This window comes from Antechinus flavipes, chromosome 6 (assembly GCF_016432865.1).
Source record: "Antechinus flavipes isolate AdamAnt ecotype Samford, QLD, Australia chromosome 6, AdamAnt_v2, whole genome shotgun sequence".
NCBI classification, from domain to species: domain Eukaryota; kingdom Metazoa; phylum Chordata; class Mammalia; order Dasyuromorphia; family Dasyuridae; genus Antechinus; species Antechinus flavipes.
Window position 1 is genome coordinate 88128034 of NC_067403.1, and position 18372 is coordinate 88146405.

Here is an 18372-nt window from a genome sequence, read left to right on the forward strand (position 1 = left end):
GGTCAAGTCATAACCATTCTGGGACTTAATTTTCTTCACTTGTAAAATGGATTAGACTGGATGATTTCTGTGATCTCTTCCAATTCTAAATCTAAAATCTTTTGATTGCCCCCTTAGGGATATTTGCCTAGTGCTGAAAAACTAATCTGAAGTCCCAAGTTTCCCAGGTGTCAGGATCAATGGAGGTGAGTGTGAGAGGCCAAAATCACTGCCTACTCTTGTACTTGGGATATTCTTGTGAAATATTTTTACTACTCTGCTGCTTCCTTGAACAGCTGATTGCCACAAAGTGGATATTGTTATACATTTGTGTACAACTCTCAATGACGCTATTTGGGGTTTTGTTGGCAAAGATACTGGAGCAGTGTGCCATTTCCTTCTCCAGCTCATTTTACTGATGAAGAAACTGAGGCAAAATGAGCTTAAGTGATTTACCCAGAATTACACAGCTACTAAGTGTCTGAGGCTGGATTTGAACTCAGGAAGATGAGTCCTCCTGGTTCCCAGTCCATTGCTCTATCTGTGCCACAAGTTGCCCTCACATAATGGAGAGAGCTAGCATGTCTTGCTTGGGGGATGGAGAGGAGGAGAGAGCTGTCAAAATTCCTGAAGCAAATGCATTGGCAAGACCAGTAGATCTGGAGAGTCACGGTGCAATTCTGTGATCCATGGAGTTTAGTCCTTCACCTTTTTCTTCTTATGAATGATGGTAACCCATCTGGAGTAGTCCTGGGTAGTGGTTTGCACTCTTTCAGGGCTTACACACTAGAAATAAGTGCTTATAATATATATTTATATAGCCTGGAGCTGCCCATCTGAATTGTACTAGCTGAATTTATTCACAAGTCTTCATCTCTAAAGAAGGATGCTCAGCAGCAAGGAACAAGCATTTATTAAATACCTACCAATAGAGGCTAATCATAAAAATCTATATAACCTGGAGCTGCCCATTTGAATTGTACTAGCTGAACTTATTCACAAGTCTTCATCCCTAGAGAAAGATGCTCAGAAGCAACATTTAATAAACAAGCATTTATTAAATGCCTACTGTATGCCAGGTACAAGGTGCCTGAGATACAAAAAGGAAAATAAAATTGATTTTTCCTTCAAGGAGTTTTATCTACACCATGGCACTAGATTGTTTCTACCTTGCTTTAATCTGCAGGTTAAAAATTTCCCTGAAGCTGTCAATATACTCAAATTAGTACCACTGATCCTAGCTTAAATAAGTTTTCTAGGTCCCAAACATTATAACTTAAATTTCCATAGATCTTGGAGTAAGATGATTTTTCTGGGTCTGTTCTGGATCCCTAGAGAGATCTCCAGTTTGGCTTCATGCTGACCTGAGGTTCTCTGGTATAGCAAGCTACCCTTTTGTTCAGGAAGCTACCAAATCAAAAACCCTTGTTCTTCCTCCATTTCATTTGTGTGGGCAACTAGGGTTTTTAGATTTGACTTTAGAGCTAAACAGAGCTAAGGAGGATGTTTATTTCAATCCATTTTTCACAAATGAACTAACTTTAGAAAAATTGACTTGCTCAGGCTTATAAAGCCTTATAAAGTCAGGGTTAGATAGAATCCAGGCCTTCTTAACTCCAAGTACCTCTCACCTAGTTTAAAATTTAGCCACCAAATAGGAATATTATAACCATTTGTTCATTCCAGTGAATTATTTCAAATGACAGTCTCCCCTTGTCCTTTTGTTGTTTCTGGAAATGGTTCTCTTCATAAAGCTGCTGATAAATGGCTGGATCATATAGGGAAAAAAACTCCCACCAGAAAGTACCCTAAAAATCTTTTAACTGCATCATCTTGTTCTTGAGAGAATGGATTATCTTTCTCTTCCACTCTGTTGCAAACTTTTCACAGCACACATCTACTTTGGAGTGCCCTTTTCTAAAAGGCTGTAACTGTGGTGAGAAGGGGGCTTTTAATAGGCTTCTACCTTTTCTGAGATAATTGCTGGCAACCAAGACTGAAATGCCAGGTATACAGGGAGGCTTAAAAAAAAAAAAGTCCTTATCATCTATCACTTGCTGTGAGTAAAATTGGCTAGGATCACACACAGCAGGTGTCAAAGGTAAAATACTTCTTTCTAAGGGTCAGTGTACACTTATGCCCTTCTTATGGCTTTAACCATGGGGAAGATGAAGGGAAAAGAGTGGGAACAGAGAAGGACTTTAAGGAAGATGGAAGAATGAGAAGTCATAAGCAGGGCTCCTTTTTTCATTCTCCTGGCCTCTAGCAATTTTTTTAAAAAGAAGCAACCAAAATGTCCTGAAGAAGCAAACCTATCAGAGCCGCATAAAAATCTTTATATTCGATCTTTACAACAAGCCTGTGAGGTTGATGCAATTATTATTCCCATTTTTCTGATAAGGCCCACTTTTCTTGCAGAAGCTTGCAAGATAGTAAGGGATCTTTTCTCCACATCCTTTCTAGCTCTCTCCCTATTACAAAACTTAGCTATGTTCTTCTCTTAAAAACAAATAATTTTACAATAATTTCAGAGGATTGAAATTGAAATATTCCCTACACCAGAAAGGGAATGGACTTAAAATACAGAATGAAGCACATTATTCCTGGACAAGCCCAAGGAGAAAATTTTTGTCTGAATATTTTTCTTTCTCCTTTCTTTTTATTGGTCATTGGGGGTTGGAGATGAAGGGTAGAGAAGTGAAATTAAAGGCTTATTGATTGGAAAATAATAAATTAAATTTGGAAAAACAATAGTTCTAGGGAGGGGAAAAAATCCTATTCAAAGGAAATGGAAACATGGAAGACATAAGAGAGACTTGTTGATGGAAAAGGGAATACACAGTCCCAAATAATACTAACTTGGTTCAAAAAGGATGTAACTATTTTAATTGACCCAACAAGGAAAGATGACAGGATTATATACTTAGAACTTTATACTTTCAAACTCTGAAGGATTTGAGGTGGTCAAATCCAATACTTCATTTTGAGTATAAGGTAACTGAGGTCAAGAGGAGTAGATAAGTGGCTTGTCCATGATCAGATAGTAAATTGCAAAGCTGGGACTTGAACTCAAGTATTCTTAATACCAAATAATTTTTCTAATGTACTATCCTACCTTTGTTTTGTTCTTGTAAAAAATCTATATAAATCTCTAGATTTATAAGTAAATTGCCAATGTCTAATTGTATACAGTATTAAGTACTCCTTTCCCACTGGATCTTGTAAAAAAAAAAAAAACCCACAAAAAAACAACAGCAATGACAACAACGACAACAACAAAAACAAAAAAACTATGATGGTCCTTCAATTCATCTTTAAGGCAATGGATTATCTTTCTCTTGCACTTCCTTGCAAACTTTTCACAGCACGCATCTTCTTTGGAGTGCCCTTTTCTAAAAGGCTGTAACTGTGGTGAGAAGGAGCCTTTTAAAAGACTTCTTCCTTTTCTGAGATAATTGCTGGCAACCAAGACTGAAATACCAGGTATAGAGGGAGGCTTAAAAATAAGAGTTCTTATCATCTATCACTTGCTGTGAGTGAAATTGGCTAGGATCACACACAGCAGGTGTCAAAGGTAAAGTGCTTCCTTCCTAGGGGTCAGTGTACACTCATGCCTTTCTGATGGTCTTAACCATGGGAAAGATGAAAGGAAAGGAAGCAGGAATAGAGGGAGAAGGACTTTAAGGAAGATGGAAGAATGAGAAGTCACAAGCAAGGCTCATTTTTCACTAAACTGGCCTCTAGCAAAAAAAAAAAAAAAAGCAATTGAAATGACCTGAAGGAGCAAACCTACCAGAAATCCTCACAAAGGTAACTTTCTTCTCATTCTCCTTGTACTTTCTTTCATAAATTTATTTCCTGTTTCTTCTCCTAGCCTCATATTGTTCCCTCTCTCTCTTTTGCTGACTTTTCATCTTATAATTCCTTACTGTAGAGGGATAATCTCATTCATAGCTATAGATTAAATTATTGTCATCTTGCAAATGACTACTATATCTATATTGTCTGCTGATCTCAATCTTACTCCTGAACTCTAGATCACTATCAAAAACTATCTATAGAACACATCCTTTGGATGTCCCATAAATACAAATTCAACCAATATTGCCTGGCCTGTAGTAGTTGATTAATAAATACTTGTTGGATTATCCAAAACTACGCTCATTTTTTCCTTACCAGAGATTTGCTTCCTTTTGCTAATTATCTCTGTTCTACTTCTATTCCCTAGGTCACCTGTATTTATAATCTTGATGTTACTTTTTATTTTCCCCTCTTTTATCTTTCATATTCAATCATTTACTGTATCTTTTTGATTCTGTCTCTGTAATATCTCCTGCAGATTTTCTCTCATTTTGATTCTTACTGCTATTAACCTGTAAAGGTCATCATAAGCCTCCTTAAAAGAAAGAGTGGTTCTACCCATCCAAGAGTGGAAGTCTTCCAAGAGGGAGTAGGTAGCTTTCCTTTTCAGCCAAACACTATCGTGGCCCTATAAACTTCTATATATAGAAAGTGCTTTGCAAAGATTAGAGCACCATATAAAAGTCAATTATTATATCATTTTCTTCAGGAATCCTTCTATGATTTCCCCCTGTCCAAGCTGATAAAGACCTATTTTTCCCCTCAAGCTTCACATATAAGAATTTTTTTTTAAAAAAGTCCCACTTTTTTATTATGTAATACTGCATATTAGAGATATATTGGTATCTCATCCCCTTATTATACCATCAATTCTTGAGGGCAGAGAAGATATTTCATCTAAGTGTGAAATAATACATGTAAAGAACTTTGCAAAGACTAAAGCCACATAAAAGTGAATTATTATTATAAACTTTACATATCCCTATAACACAGTGCTATGTATTGTAGTAGGTGCTTAATAGATATTTCTTTTATATTACATGAAAATACAGTAAGTAGAAAAACTTTTTTTTGTGGTTTTCTCTTTAATAGTTCAATAGATCTGTGATCTCATTACCCTGAGTATTCATTTCACTGGCAGATATCTCATTTCATGTGTACTATTTATGTGTGATAGATTTTTCCAAGCTCATATTGGTCTGATCAACCACAGTTGGACATACTGTATTTTGACTCCAACATAGTAAAGTTATTTTGGTCCTTTTCAAGGACAAAGGACAACAACCAATCAACCAAGAGATAACAACAGATCTTTGACTTCTCACCCTACACAATTCTCCTCTAGGGAGAATTCAACCAATATGCTAAAGGCTTTTTTCTATTTCTTGGGCTTTGATAGAACTCAAACTGTTCATTCTAATTCTTTTCACTGGTAACCTCCTTTTCTGATAATTCCTTTATGATATTTGTTGTTATAATTTTTGAGCTCATCAAATTATAACTGTGGTTATGCTGCATGACCCACCATGCATCTTTCCATTGTCCTTTGGATCAGCTACAACTTTAATTCTCTACAAATTGCGGGGTGCCAAGCTTTTCATTCATACATTATTTGGACTATCTTTGTATATAAAATGGGGAGTTTATGCCAGAAAACAGTTTGGGGTTATTAAAAAGCACTATGTAGTTTCCTAAAGGCAATCCAACCTGCTCTCTTCTATATATTCAATTCTGGTGCATCCCATTTTCCATCTGTACTGCCTGTCCCAAACACGTGTACTGGTGAACTCAGTTATCTTACGAAACAAATTTCAGTGGTTGAGTCTAGGAATTCATAACAGTTGCTTACATAATTTCAGGCAGATATAAATTACTATGTTTAGCACATTCTAAAATGCATTTTTATCTACCACTTTCCTAAAAGTGTTAAGGTTACCAGGAACCTTCTATTTGCCAAACCGCATGATATTTTCTCAGTTTCATTCTCTATGGCTTCTGTGCCGTATGTAATTCTGCTGAGAAGTCCTTATTCCTTAAAATTCTTTCCTGGTTTTATTATCATCTCTCTGATTTTATCTTTCTTGATTATCTCTTTCTCCTTTCTTGTATTTCCTCAGTTAAATCCTTTAGTTCCTTAAATATGGGCAGCCCCAAAGACTCTGTCTTCAGCCTTCTGTGCTGTCTCCATAGTGTCTCCTTTGTCAATCTCATCCTTTTCCAGAAAATCAACAATAATATTATATGCAGATGACTCCAAGTCTTTATGTCTAACTTTAACCTTCTCCTGAGCTCCTGATCGATATCTTCAATCACTTACTGTACACCTTGACTCAGAATATCCTACTGAAACCTCAAGTTCACATACAAAAATTTAGGTTCATGTTAAAAATAATTGCCAATCAGCCCTCTTTGTAGTGGCCAGAAACTGGAAACCGAGTAGATGCCCATCAATTGGAATATGGCTGAATAAATTGTGGTATATGAATGTTATGGAACACTATTAACAGGATGATTTCAGAAAGGCCTGGAGAGACTTACACAAACTGATGTTGAGTGAAATGAGCAGGGCCAGGAGATCATTATATACTTCAATAACAATACTATATGATGATCAATTCTGATGGACCTAGCCATTTTCAGCAATGAGATGAACCGAATCAGTTCCAATGGAGCAGTAATGAACTGAACCAGCAACACCCAGTGAAAGAACTCTGAGAGATGACTAAGAATCATTACATCGAATTCTCGATCCCTATATTTTTGCCTGCTCGCATTTTGGATTTACTTCACAGGCTAATTGTACAATATTTCAGAGTCCGATTCTTTTTGTACAGCAAAATAACGGTTTGCTCATATATATTTATTGTGTATCTAATTTATACTTTAATATATTTAACATCTACTGGTCATCCTGCCATCTAGGGGAGGGGCTGGGGAGGAGGGGAAAAATTGGAACAAAAGGTTTGGCAATTGTCAATGCTGTAAAGTTACCCATACATATAACTTGTAAATAAAAAGTTATTAAAAATAATAAAATAAAATAAAATTATGTGTGTGTATATATATATACATATCTATATCTTCAAAAAAAAGTAACTGTCAATTCCTTTATTTGATCAAATGATTACTTTTCCCCCAAGTCTTGTACTTCTTAAGCATCCCTATTTCTGTTAAGGCATCATCATTTCCCCATAAAGCAGGTCTAAAATTGCAAACTCATTTTTTACTTTCTGCTTCAGATGAGCTGCCAAGAGACTTCAGTTTCCTCATCTGTAAAATGGAAAGGTTAGACTTAATGAATGGCCTCTAAGGTACCTTCCAGATCTTTAAAAAAAATTACTCTATTATCCTGTTAAGGATCAATCCCTACGGATCCAACCATTCTGGAGAGCATATGTAAAGAAGGGAAAAGGACCTATATGCGCAAAAATGTTTGTGGCAGCCCTTTTCATACTGGTTAGAAACTGGAAAGTGAATGGATGCCCATCAATTGGAGAATGGCTGGGTAAATTGTAGTATATGAATATTATGGAATTTTATTGTTCTGTAAGAAATGACCAGCAGGATGAATACAGAGAGGCTTGGAGAGACTTACATGAACTGATGCTAAGTGAAATGAACAGAACCAGGAGATCATTATACACTTCAACAATACTACATGATGATCAATTCTGATGGACGTGGCTCTCTTCAACAACTGATCCAAATCAGTTCCATTTGTGCAGTAATAAACAGAACCAACTACACCCAGCAAAAGAATACTGGAAAAGGAGTGTGGACCACAACATAGCATTTCCACTCTTTCTGTTATTGTTTGCTTGCATTTTTGTTTTTCTTCCCAGGTTATTTTTACCTTCTTTCTAAATCCGATTTTTCTTGTGCAGCAAGGCAACTGTATAAATATGTACACATATATTGTATTTAAGATATACTTTAACATATTTAACATGTATGGGACTACCTGCCATCTAGGGGAGGGGGTGGAAGAAAGGAAGGGAAAAATTGGAACAGAAGTTTTTGCAAGGGTCATTGTTGAAAAATTACCCATTCATATGTTTTGTTAATAAAAAGCTATAATAATAATGATAAAATAATCAGTCCCTGAACTACATTTCTCAAATTCATCCCTACTATCATGGAAATGATCAGATTCTTACTCTATCTTACCTTTTTTTACTTATAATTGTCTTCTAAGATTGTCTCCTTTCATCCAGTCCAACCTATACAACTAGGCCAGTCATATCTTCCTAATAATGCTTAGCTCTGATCAAACCCTTCCGTGGCTGCTCATCTGTGTTCAGGCTTCGTAATTTTGTTCCAAGCTAACTTTTAGCCTCATCTCCTACATGCTCACTTCTTCTATAAGATGACAATGTTTTAATTGGTATTATAGTTTCTTGTATATATTATTTTGCTTTGCTAAATTATTGCTCCCTGAACATACAAGTCTTGACATTTATCTTTGTATCTCTGTTGGCACTTAGCAGGGTGCTTTGCACAAAGGTGACACACAGTAAAAGCTTATTGAAATGAATTGACAGAATCTGAAAATTGCTTTTGCTGGACCCGTGTTACAGAAGTTTATATGAAGAATGGAAGCTGAGAGAATCCGGTGTGAGGATACATTTTATTTCCTGTTAAAAATCAGCTGGATACCCTTAAATGTGTTGAGTTAGGAAAGTAGTCTATAAAGTCTTTTATCTAAGCTGCCTTTTGGTTTGTAGGGAAGCCTGGGTTTTTGAAGACTATACCAGTGAAATTTTGTCACAAGATATCCTCTCGTGTTGGAAAGACTATGATATTGCCCTCACCAAAAGACTAAGACATCTTCGTGGATATCTAGCTAAAGACAAAAATACTCATGACCATTTGGTGATAAATATTTTGGCCACAGCAATTCATGAAGCATACACAAATAGGAAGTGGACTTCAGTCCTGGGCAACAACTTCTTTTTCTTCAGTGATAATGGTAGAGCTCAGGGTAGGGGGTAGGGTGTGGAGTAAGACTGGGCAGAGAATATAAAGAATCACACAGTTCTTTGACTATCTATACACTTTAATTTAGTTGTTGGAACTCTAAATGTGAGATATAAAGATCCCCCAATGTCCAGCAAGTGGAAAAAGACATGGAAAAACTAAAATTTTATCAAATTTGATGATTTTGCTGAAATGATAATGAAACAGTTGAATAACAAAAATGAAAATAACTATAGTTTCTATCACAAGTGATGGCATAAGAAAAATTGAATAAGAAAATTGAATAATTGAATAAGGCTCTCCAAAGTAAAATGGTATTTGGTGATTTAAATCCATGGTCATGGTAATTATGGTGAAAAATATATTGGAAAATATGAATTAGTATATTGGATTACTTGCCATCTAGGGAAAGGAGTAGGGGAAGGGAGAGGGAAATTGGAACACAGGTTTTGCAAGGGTTAATGTTGAGAAACTGTCCATTCATGTGTTTTGAAAATAAAAAGCTTTAATAAAAACAATTTAAAAATATGGATCAGGAAAAAATGAGAAAAGTCAAAGATTTATAGACTACATAGAAGTCTCATATCTATATATCAATACTTTCTTTAGGAAAAGAAATATGTTAGACATAACTAATACATAATACTATAACAAAATCCAAAATTGACTATTTTAACAGACAGAAAATAGCTCATTACTAATACAGGAGTCATTCCTGATTCAGCTGAATTCCACAGTCAGACCATTAGCTTGTTACAGATAAGATGAAAATTAGTACGAAGCTAGAACAAAGTATAAAATGAGAAAAAGATCAAACACTCAATTAAAACACCTCCATCCTGAACTATTTAAATTAGTTATTGATTATGAAAAATGGGATATGGATGAAAGAACAGGCACATACTAATTTCACATGAATTTTAATTGATGTAAATCAATTCCTATAGTAAGGAGACCAAAAGAGTCTTTAAAAAGCCTGTTCAGCATAAATACTTGGATTCCTTGTGAAGCAGAAAAACATGATAACCAAAACAACAGAAGTTTAGAATTAAAAAATAAAAACTTATTCATAAAATCTTGGAGAAGGATGATGAAGAAAAATATGAGCAGAGATACGGAGAGCAGAAACAATGGAAGGTAAAACCAAGTGAAAGAAACCTTGATAAGAGACCCAACCAAGCAAATGCATGCCAAAAACATTTAAAGGACAAAAATGGAAGGGCAAGTGAAACAAAATGGAAACAATCTACAAAATTTTTTCATAAAGGATGTTTTTTTTTTTAATTTTATTGAAGCTTTTTATTTTCAAAACATATGCAAGGATAATTTTTCACCACTGACCCTAAGGATGTTTTTCAACAAAAAGGATTGTAGAACTGCCATTCAGAATCCAATGTCATAGTTTCAGATGGGCTTACATACAAGGTAAAGAAAAAATAGTCATGAAAAGCAACTGAATTCAGTCAGTCAACAAAAATTTATTAAATATCTGCCATTTGAGGGTCTAAGTACTGGGGATAGAAAAGAATAACAAAAGATAATCCCAGCACTTGAGGAAGTCATAATCTAATAGGGACTAGACCAAATGAGTAATAAAAAAAAAAAAAACCTCATGCTGGAAATAGAAAAATTATCAAGGTGCTGAAGAGACTGATTGATAAGATAAATGAAGAATAGTTACCAAAGGTATTAAATAAAATGCTTCAGATCTTATTAATTTCTATTAAAGGCCACTGAGAGAAAATCAATTCAATCTATGTGCCTACTTTTCTATTGATATAAAATTTGTATGAGAATTCATCTCTACACATATTGAGAGGCATCCTTCAGTCAAGAAGATATTAGTAGGAAACAGGAAGACTTTTATAAGCAATATTCTGCTGCAGGTAACATATGTACCATCACATAACTGATAAGAGTATAGTGAATACAAGATTCCACTTTGCTTATTGTTCATTTATTATAAAAAGGCATTTAATTTGGTAAGACAAAATACAGCTTCAAAAGTTCTCTTCAAACATGGTGTCTCCAATCCAAAAAACAAAATCATTCAAGATTCCTTGAAAAATGTAATAAGAAGATAACCTTATATGATTAACTTTTTGATCATTAATGATAGGCTAGGGATAAAACTGGACACTATATGCTAGCCATGCATTTAACCTCTCTGGAACTGTTTCTTCATATATAAGAGAAAAAGGATGGAATAACAGATCTCTCTCTCTCTCATTTTGTCTCTCTTTGTCTCTCTGTCTTTCTGACTCTAAGCCAATAAGTCTATAATTTTAAGAGAGATCCTAAATGTGGGAAAATAAACAGCAAATATATATATATATAAAGTTAATATGTAAATGGATAAAACACTTATATTATGTTAATAATTGGCTAGTTTTGTTACTTTTGTTGTTGTTCAGTTGCTTGCCATTAATGTTCAACTCCTCATGAAGATTTCTTGGCAAAGATATGGAAGTAGTTTGCCATTGCCTTCTCCAATTCATTTTACAAATAAGAAAACTCAGGAAAAACAGGGTTAAGTGACTTGCCCAGGGTCACACAGCTGGTAAACTTCTGGGGCTAGATTTTAACTCAGGAAGAAAAACCTTGATGATTCCAGGCCCAGCACTCTTATCTAGCTGCTTTACATTTAAAAATTTTTAAAGGCTCTGAAAGATTCAATTGTATAAATTCAACATATATTCATTAAGGGCTTATTTACAAAGCCGGAAAATTGTCTTAAGACATTTCACAGTTCAAGAAGGAGAATACACACATGCAGATGACTTGGTTTTTTTTTTGTTTGTTTGTTTTGTTTTGTTTTGTTTTGTTTTTGGTAAGTTTTTTAAGAAAGGATAGGTTTTGGGAAAAAGATAATGTAATGAGATCTGTCATTCAGATTACAATATTTGTTTATTCTGTGTGATTTACACACAACATTCTTCCCATAATCAAAAATAGAGAGGGAAAGGGATCTCTTACTCACTGTGAATAAACCATAAAACCTACCTTCTGAGGAACCTGCTACAGCCAAGAGGTAATCAGGAAGGCTCTGGGACATTACTTTCCCAATAAAACCTGCTCATCAGCAACATTTAGATATTAATTTAGCATATAACTGCCCCAAGGAACCTAAATTCTACATATCTGTGGGGCACTCCCATAGTTTAGGGAGGAAGATGAATAGAAAAATTTATGAAAATAGAAATTGGTCTGGTTGTGACAAGTCCTTTGATTGGCTATTTTAGCAAGGGTCCTATCTTTCCAGTTTCTAATTAGTTGATCACATAGCCTTTGCAGATCAGGCTGTGTTTTCCTAAGGGAGAGGGTTGGAGAGAGATTGCTGTCATCCTTGATGATCCGTTCAGGACCACACTTTGGAAGCCAATATTCTAAGGGAGTTGCCTGGGCACTTCAAAGTAAAAATAAATTGTAAATTTCTTGAGAGTTGAGATTGTTTTTCGCTTCCCCTCCCCTCTCCTCTCCCCTATTCTATGTAATCCTAGTGCTCTACATAATGCCTAGGATATAGTAGAAACTTAATAGATACTAGTTGACTGATTAACTTGACCAAATTCACAGAGCCACAAGTATAAGAGGTATGAGTTGAACACAGTTCCTTGTGACTCCCAAGCCTATTCTTGCTTAATTCACTACACCAGGCTTCCTTCTGAACTGCCTATGTGATTTTATAATATTTTTTTTAATTCCTTATTCCATAAAGGAAACCCACTGACAGCTCAGTGTGAAGTCATTTTCCATGTTTAAAGTAATTGAATTTTAGACAGTACTGTTAGTGTGGCAGCTTCACAGGGTAAAAGCAGAGACAAACTAATGGGTTCACAAGTCAGCTTAATGGAGTGATTCTTTTCCAAATTGCATATACATTTCCGTACTTCTTCCACCATTTACAGTTTCATACATAAAAATGGCTTATGGCAGGTTCTTGCCATTCCTAATCTTTTTCTAATAGAACTTCTGCATTTTGATCAGTCTTCTACAACCTGAAATTCTGCAGTGTTCTGAGTAGATTGCTCATAGATCTTGGAACAAGGGCTTCCTCTTTGACAGGACACAAATCTAACCTTTTCTTTTATTCATCAATCTTTCTTTCAAGCACAATAGAATTACCATAGGGAAAATATAGCTTATGGGGTAGAGAGCTGATCTCAAAAGCAGAAAAACCTAGGTCAGGACCCACTTGTGACCACATTGAGTTAATAAAACACTCAGTTCTCCCAGACTCTTCCTAAGACTTTAATTTGCCCAGAGGTAAGCAGGGAAGGGCACTGATAAGGATCAGCTCAGACTTACAGTCTGACCACCTCACAGGGGGTCATGGGTAATCCCAGTTTACCATATCCAATAGCCAAATTATATCAAAATGTTATATTCCTCCTGTAAATATGTCCATGACCCCATATTGTCTTTGCTGAATCCCTTTTGGGTTGGCTTTCTGTGATGTTCTGCCTCGTGGTGTTTTTCTCTTTCTTATAGCTAACTCTTTTAGGGTGATAAATTCCTCTATGGATATAAGCTGCTAGGTGTATTCCCACCTCATGGAGTATTCCCTTTTTCTTGATTGTGAGGTGTCTTTTTCTTATAGCTAACTCTTTTAGGGTGATAAACTCCTCTAGGAATTTAAACTTCAGTCAATGGTGTACTCCCACCTCATGGAGTATTCTCTTTTTCCTGGTTAATTGTGAATTCCACTAGGGAACTTGACTTTTTCATTATTAATTGTTAAAATTCCTTTCCTTGCTAATCATATGCTCTCCCAAATCTATTTCACATTTACTGTCTATTTTACCTCTTCGTGTTGTCTGTAACCTCTCTTCATAAACAAATGTACCTTTTGCCAAAAAGAAAGGCCATTATAAATTCTTCAAATTTGATACCAAACAACAGCATTTGGTGTCAATTGCTCTACTAAATCTCATCATTTGGTGCTTGATCATCAAAATCATTATTTGGTGCTATTTGGTACTGAACCTCAAACAACAGAATAATAAAAGGGTATCCTTCCTCAAGAGCTTTCTATAGGTATTCAATTATACATACACAAACAGATAAGTATTAAGTTATAGACATGGTCAACAAAGAAACAAAGACAGACAGGCAATGGAGAGATGGATACAGGCAAAAAAGAACTAAAGACTTCTTAAAACCAGAAAACAAAACTGTAGAACTCCATCTAGTCTATGTGACATTGGGCCATTAACTTCTCTAATCTTGCTCCAAGCATTTGCAAAGTAAGTTTGTGTGATGGATTTGGTTCTTTTCAACAATGAGGTGATTCAAGGCAATTCCAAAAGACTTGTGATGGCAAGTGTTATCTGCATCCAGAAAGAGAAGTAGGAAGACAATATGGATCAAAGCACAGTATTTTCATCTTATTTTGTTTTTGTTGTTGTTTGCCTTTTTTCCCTCATTTTTTTCTTTCACCTTTAGATCTGATTTTTTCTTACACAGAATGACATTTATGGAAATATATTTAGAAGAATTGCATGTATTTAATCTATATTGAACTGCTGCTGACAATGGGAGGGATTGGGAAAGGGAAGGAGAAAAAGTTGCAACATAAAGTTTTGTAAAGGTGAATGTAGAAAATTATCTTTGCATGTATTTGGTAAAATAAAAAGCTATTAAAATGGGGGAGAGGGGGAGTGACTAACTTTTGTCCAACACTCATCTGTAGTAAAATTACCTTCATGTGAGCTAACCTGAAGGCCAGTCTGAAGAAGAGGAAAACTAGATTAAGGATAGAACATTATCTATATCCTTTTTTTGTCATTTTATTACCTTAAAGCAAAATGAATGTTGTAACAGAACTAAATTTAGCTAGTAGCCAATAAATAGGGAACTTTAAAAGCATTTGTAGTTAGCATGACAATTGTGTGTAATAGCACTCAAAGGTGCTTGAAAAGTTTATTCTCCAGCATTTGAAACATTCTCCCCACAATCTTGTTTACTCTCTTAATTTCTTTAACAAACTTTTTTCTCTTAGATAAACTCAATAAACTTTTCTCAGTAAACTTCTGCCTAATTCTACGGGCATTATGATGATTTGTAGCATCTTTTCAAGTTTTTCTCTGAGAATTCTTTATATTTATTGACTACTAGCTCAATTTAGTTCTATTCCAATGGTCATCTTGCTTTACGATAATAAAATGACATAAAATGATAAAATGTTCTATCCATAATCCAGTTTTCTTCAGAGTGCCCTTCAGGTTAGCTCACATGAAGGAAATTTTACTACAGGGAGTGTTGAAGAAAACTTAGTCACTCCCTTCCCTCCCTCCATTTTAATAGCTTTTTATTTTACCAAATTTCTTTATATATAAAATGCACAATTTAAAACAACATTGAAAGAATGACAAAAGGAAGCAAGTCAGTACTTAGGGAGTACTATACTGGAACTCTCTGATCTCGATTGAATTTGCATCCCACCTCTGAGGCAGATTACTTACAACATAACTTTGGGTAAATCATGGCTGCTGCAGCCAAGAGGTAATCAGGAAGAATCTGGGGCAATGACATTTCATTTAATGTCATTGGGCCTCAATTTCCTAATCTATAAAATGAGGAGATGGATTAGATGAGGAGTCACTAATCATTTTTGTTCCATGGTTCCTTTTGGTTAGAATCTAGGCTTTTGCTAAAACCTGTGGATCCCATCTCAAAATGATTTTATATGCATAAAATAAAATACATGGCATTACAAAGGAAACCAATTATATTGAAATGAAATCTATAAATTTTCTCCACTCAAACTCTTGAACTCCCTGACTACTAAGAATCTTAGATTTGATGATCTCTAAAGTTCTTTCAAGCTTGAAGTTATGATCCCATGAAATTTCTTAACATTGTCTCATCTGCATATCTAATAGGTGTATGGAAATTAAAAGTATTCTGTGAGAAACGCTGACGAGGAAAAGCAAAGGCTGGTTCTCTAGTGTTTGACTACTTCAAACAATGAAAAATTGAAGCTCTCAGAGAATAACATGGGCTTTATGTTATATATGTTTTATATACATATATATATATGGATTTTATATAAACTATATGATCCTCAAGAGCAGGAACTGTCTTTTACTTTTCTTTGTATCCCCAATGCTTACAATGACTAAGTCATAATAGGAGCTTAAGAAATGTTAGTTATCTGATCCATGAAATATACATTGTTGCTAATCTGTCTCTAGCAACATCCTGTGAATATGCAGACTATATGTACAGTTGTATCAAACATACTGCAATGGGCAGCCAGATGGAGCAGTGGATAGAGCATCTGTCCTGGAGTCAGGAGGATGTGAGTTCAAATATGGACTCAAATACTTAACACCTTCCTAGCTGTGTGATCCTGGGCAAGTCACTCAACTCCAACTGCCTCACAAAAACAACAAAAAGCCAAATTATATCACAAGACTATAGTTACTCTATATACATACATGTGCATATGAGAAGAGAGGAAGGCAAGATTTTTGTACAGTGGAAGATGAAGCTCTCAGATTTACCTGTGAAAATTATTCTTCTCCCCATAAGGCTTTCCCTTTGACAAATCCTCTGAGAAAGAAGCTCTTGATACTGTTTTTTCCTCCTGACAGAACCAACTGTCAATTTCAAGCCTCCCAACTCCTCTCCAAAGTGGTTGCTAAGAACTCTTTGTGACTGGGAAATAGAGTGTCCCTTACCCTTTATAGAGCATCCCAGCATTCTCATGCTGCTTCTTGGATTTTTAAAGTCATAGCATCCCTTCACAGTGTCTGTCCAGTGATGGTAATAAGAGTAAAGGCTTGATAGAAGCTCATAATGGAAGAAGATCTTAAGGACGGGATACAGAAAAGAATTATCAAAGGAACAAGATGGAAAGATGATTTGTTTCTATCAATCTATGTCCTCTTTGTGAACATAGACAATCTCTATGGACAGCATCCCCCCCCAAAAAAAAAAAAAACAAAACTGTCTCTAGATCTTTTTACCTATGGCTCTAATTGCTTGCTACTGTACATTTTTGTCTTTAATACAACTCAAATGCAGTATATCTAAAACTAATGACCTTGTCTTGGATCCCCAAGTTCCTTCTTGATTTGGCGGTTTTGGTCATACCATTTTCACTTCACCTATGCCTGAAACTTTATAGTAATCTGTGACTCTTCCCTTTCCCTTATCTCCATTTGCAACTGACACTTGACTTGTCAATTCAGTCAGCATTTTTAAACATTTTTAAGTCCTACCAAGGCACTGGATTAAGTACAAGAAAATGCAAAGGAAGGCAAAGGAGAGTCCCATTCTCCAGGAATTCTCTGTTTAATGCAGGAGACAACATATAAATGATTATGTATAAACAAAATATAGACAGGATGAACTGCTGATCTAATCAACAGAGTAAAAGAGGATCAGGAAAGGCATCTTTAATAGAAGATGAGATTTTACCTGGGACTTGAAATAAATCTTATTTAATTATTTAATTGACTATTATGTCTACCATCTATCTCCTTCTACTCTAGCCTAGGTTAAGTACCCTTTTTTTTTTTCAAGATAGGCTAGGCCAAAAGACTCCTAATTGGTCTTTTCATCTCTTTTCTTTCCCTTTTTAAATCCATCCTACCCATTAATGTAATAGTTCTCTGAAGACATCAGTCTTCTACTCAAATGAATGAATCTGACATCCACGGATCTCCCTAATCTTCTTCCAGTCCACCTTTCTGTGCTTACTTCAGAGAAGCAATAAGGAATAGTGGAGAATGTTGGGTTTGTAATCAGCATGACCTGCATTCAAGGCCTTCCTTTGCCACCCAGCTGGGAAGCCATAAGCAAGTAATTGTCTAAGTCTCAGTTTCTTCATTTGTAAAATGAAAATAATAAAACCTTTAGAGCACTGTTGTGAGGTTCAGATGACATGCTGTATGTAAAATACTTTGCAACATTTAGTGTACTTTGTAAAGGTCATTTTCATATCTCCAAGCCATGCTGAGACATTGGACTAGGTTTTTAGGATAATGATCATAATTTACCATTAATTTCATTATATAATCTTAATGATACATAATTATTATATTATAATTATTTGCATGTAATTATGGGTATTTATAGAGTCCTTTCTAGCTTAAGAAGTGCTTTGCATATATTATATGATGTTTTGATGTCACAGCAATTCTCTGAAGCAGTTGCTAAAAGTATTATAATTCCCATCTAACAGATGAAAAAATTGAGGTTGAAAGGATAAATGGCCCCATGGCATATAATAAATGTTTATTAACATTCAAATGAATGAATAAATGAATGCTGCTCAGAAGATAACTCTTAACTCCCAGAATTCTCATATGAATTATTAAGGTAAGAGTGCAGAAGTTTCTAAATTGAGATTTTTTTTCCTTTCACTTTATTTCCCTTCATATAGTTCAGAAGGTAGTGCTTTGAACAAGTAAATTCTCTGCTCAAAAAATGTTCACTTTCTCCCTACTACATGTATCTGTTAAATAAAAAATAAATTCTTGATCCTGGCCTACAAGGCTTGCCACAGCCTATCTGATTCTAACCTATATATCTGCCCTATCTACT

At 35.1% G+C, this 18372-nt stretch overlaps 1 protein-coding gene across 2 annotated transcripts in view; it reads right to left on the minus strand.

Annotated features, from left to right (window-relative positions):
* Positions 1–16462, minus strand: part of C6H4orf45 (chromosome 6 C4orf45 homolog) — a 154743-nt gene extending 138281 nt beyond the window's left edge. The window contains exon 1 of one of the 2 annotated variants that reach the window (XM_051965744.1): positions 16326–16437. In XM_051965744.1, the coding sequence (XP_051821704.1) occupies positions 16326–16350 (25 nt within the window). In that variant the 5' untranslated portion in view covers positions 16351–16437. Of the gene's footprint in view, positions 1–16325 lie in introns of both variants that reach the window. The other variant, XM_051965745.1, reaches the window with a different exon arrangement.
* Positions 16463–18372: the final 1910 nt, after the last annotated feature.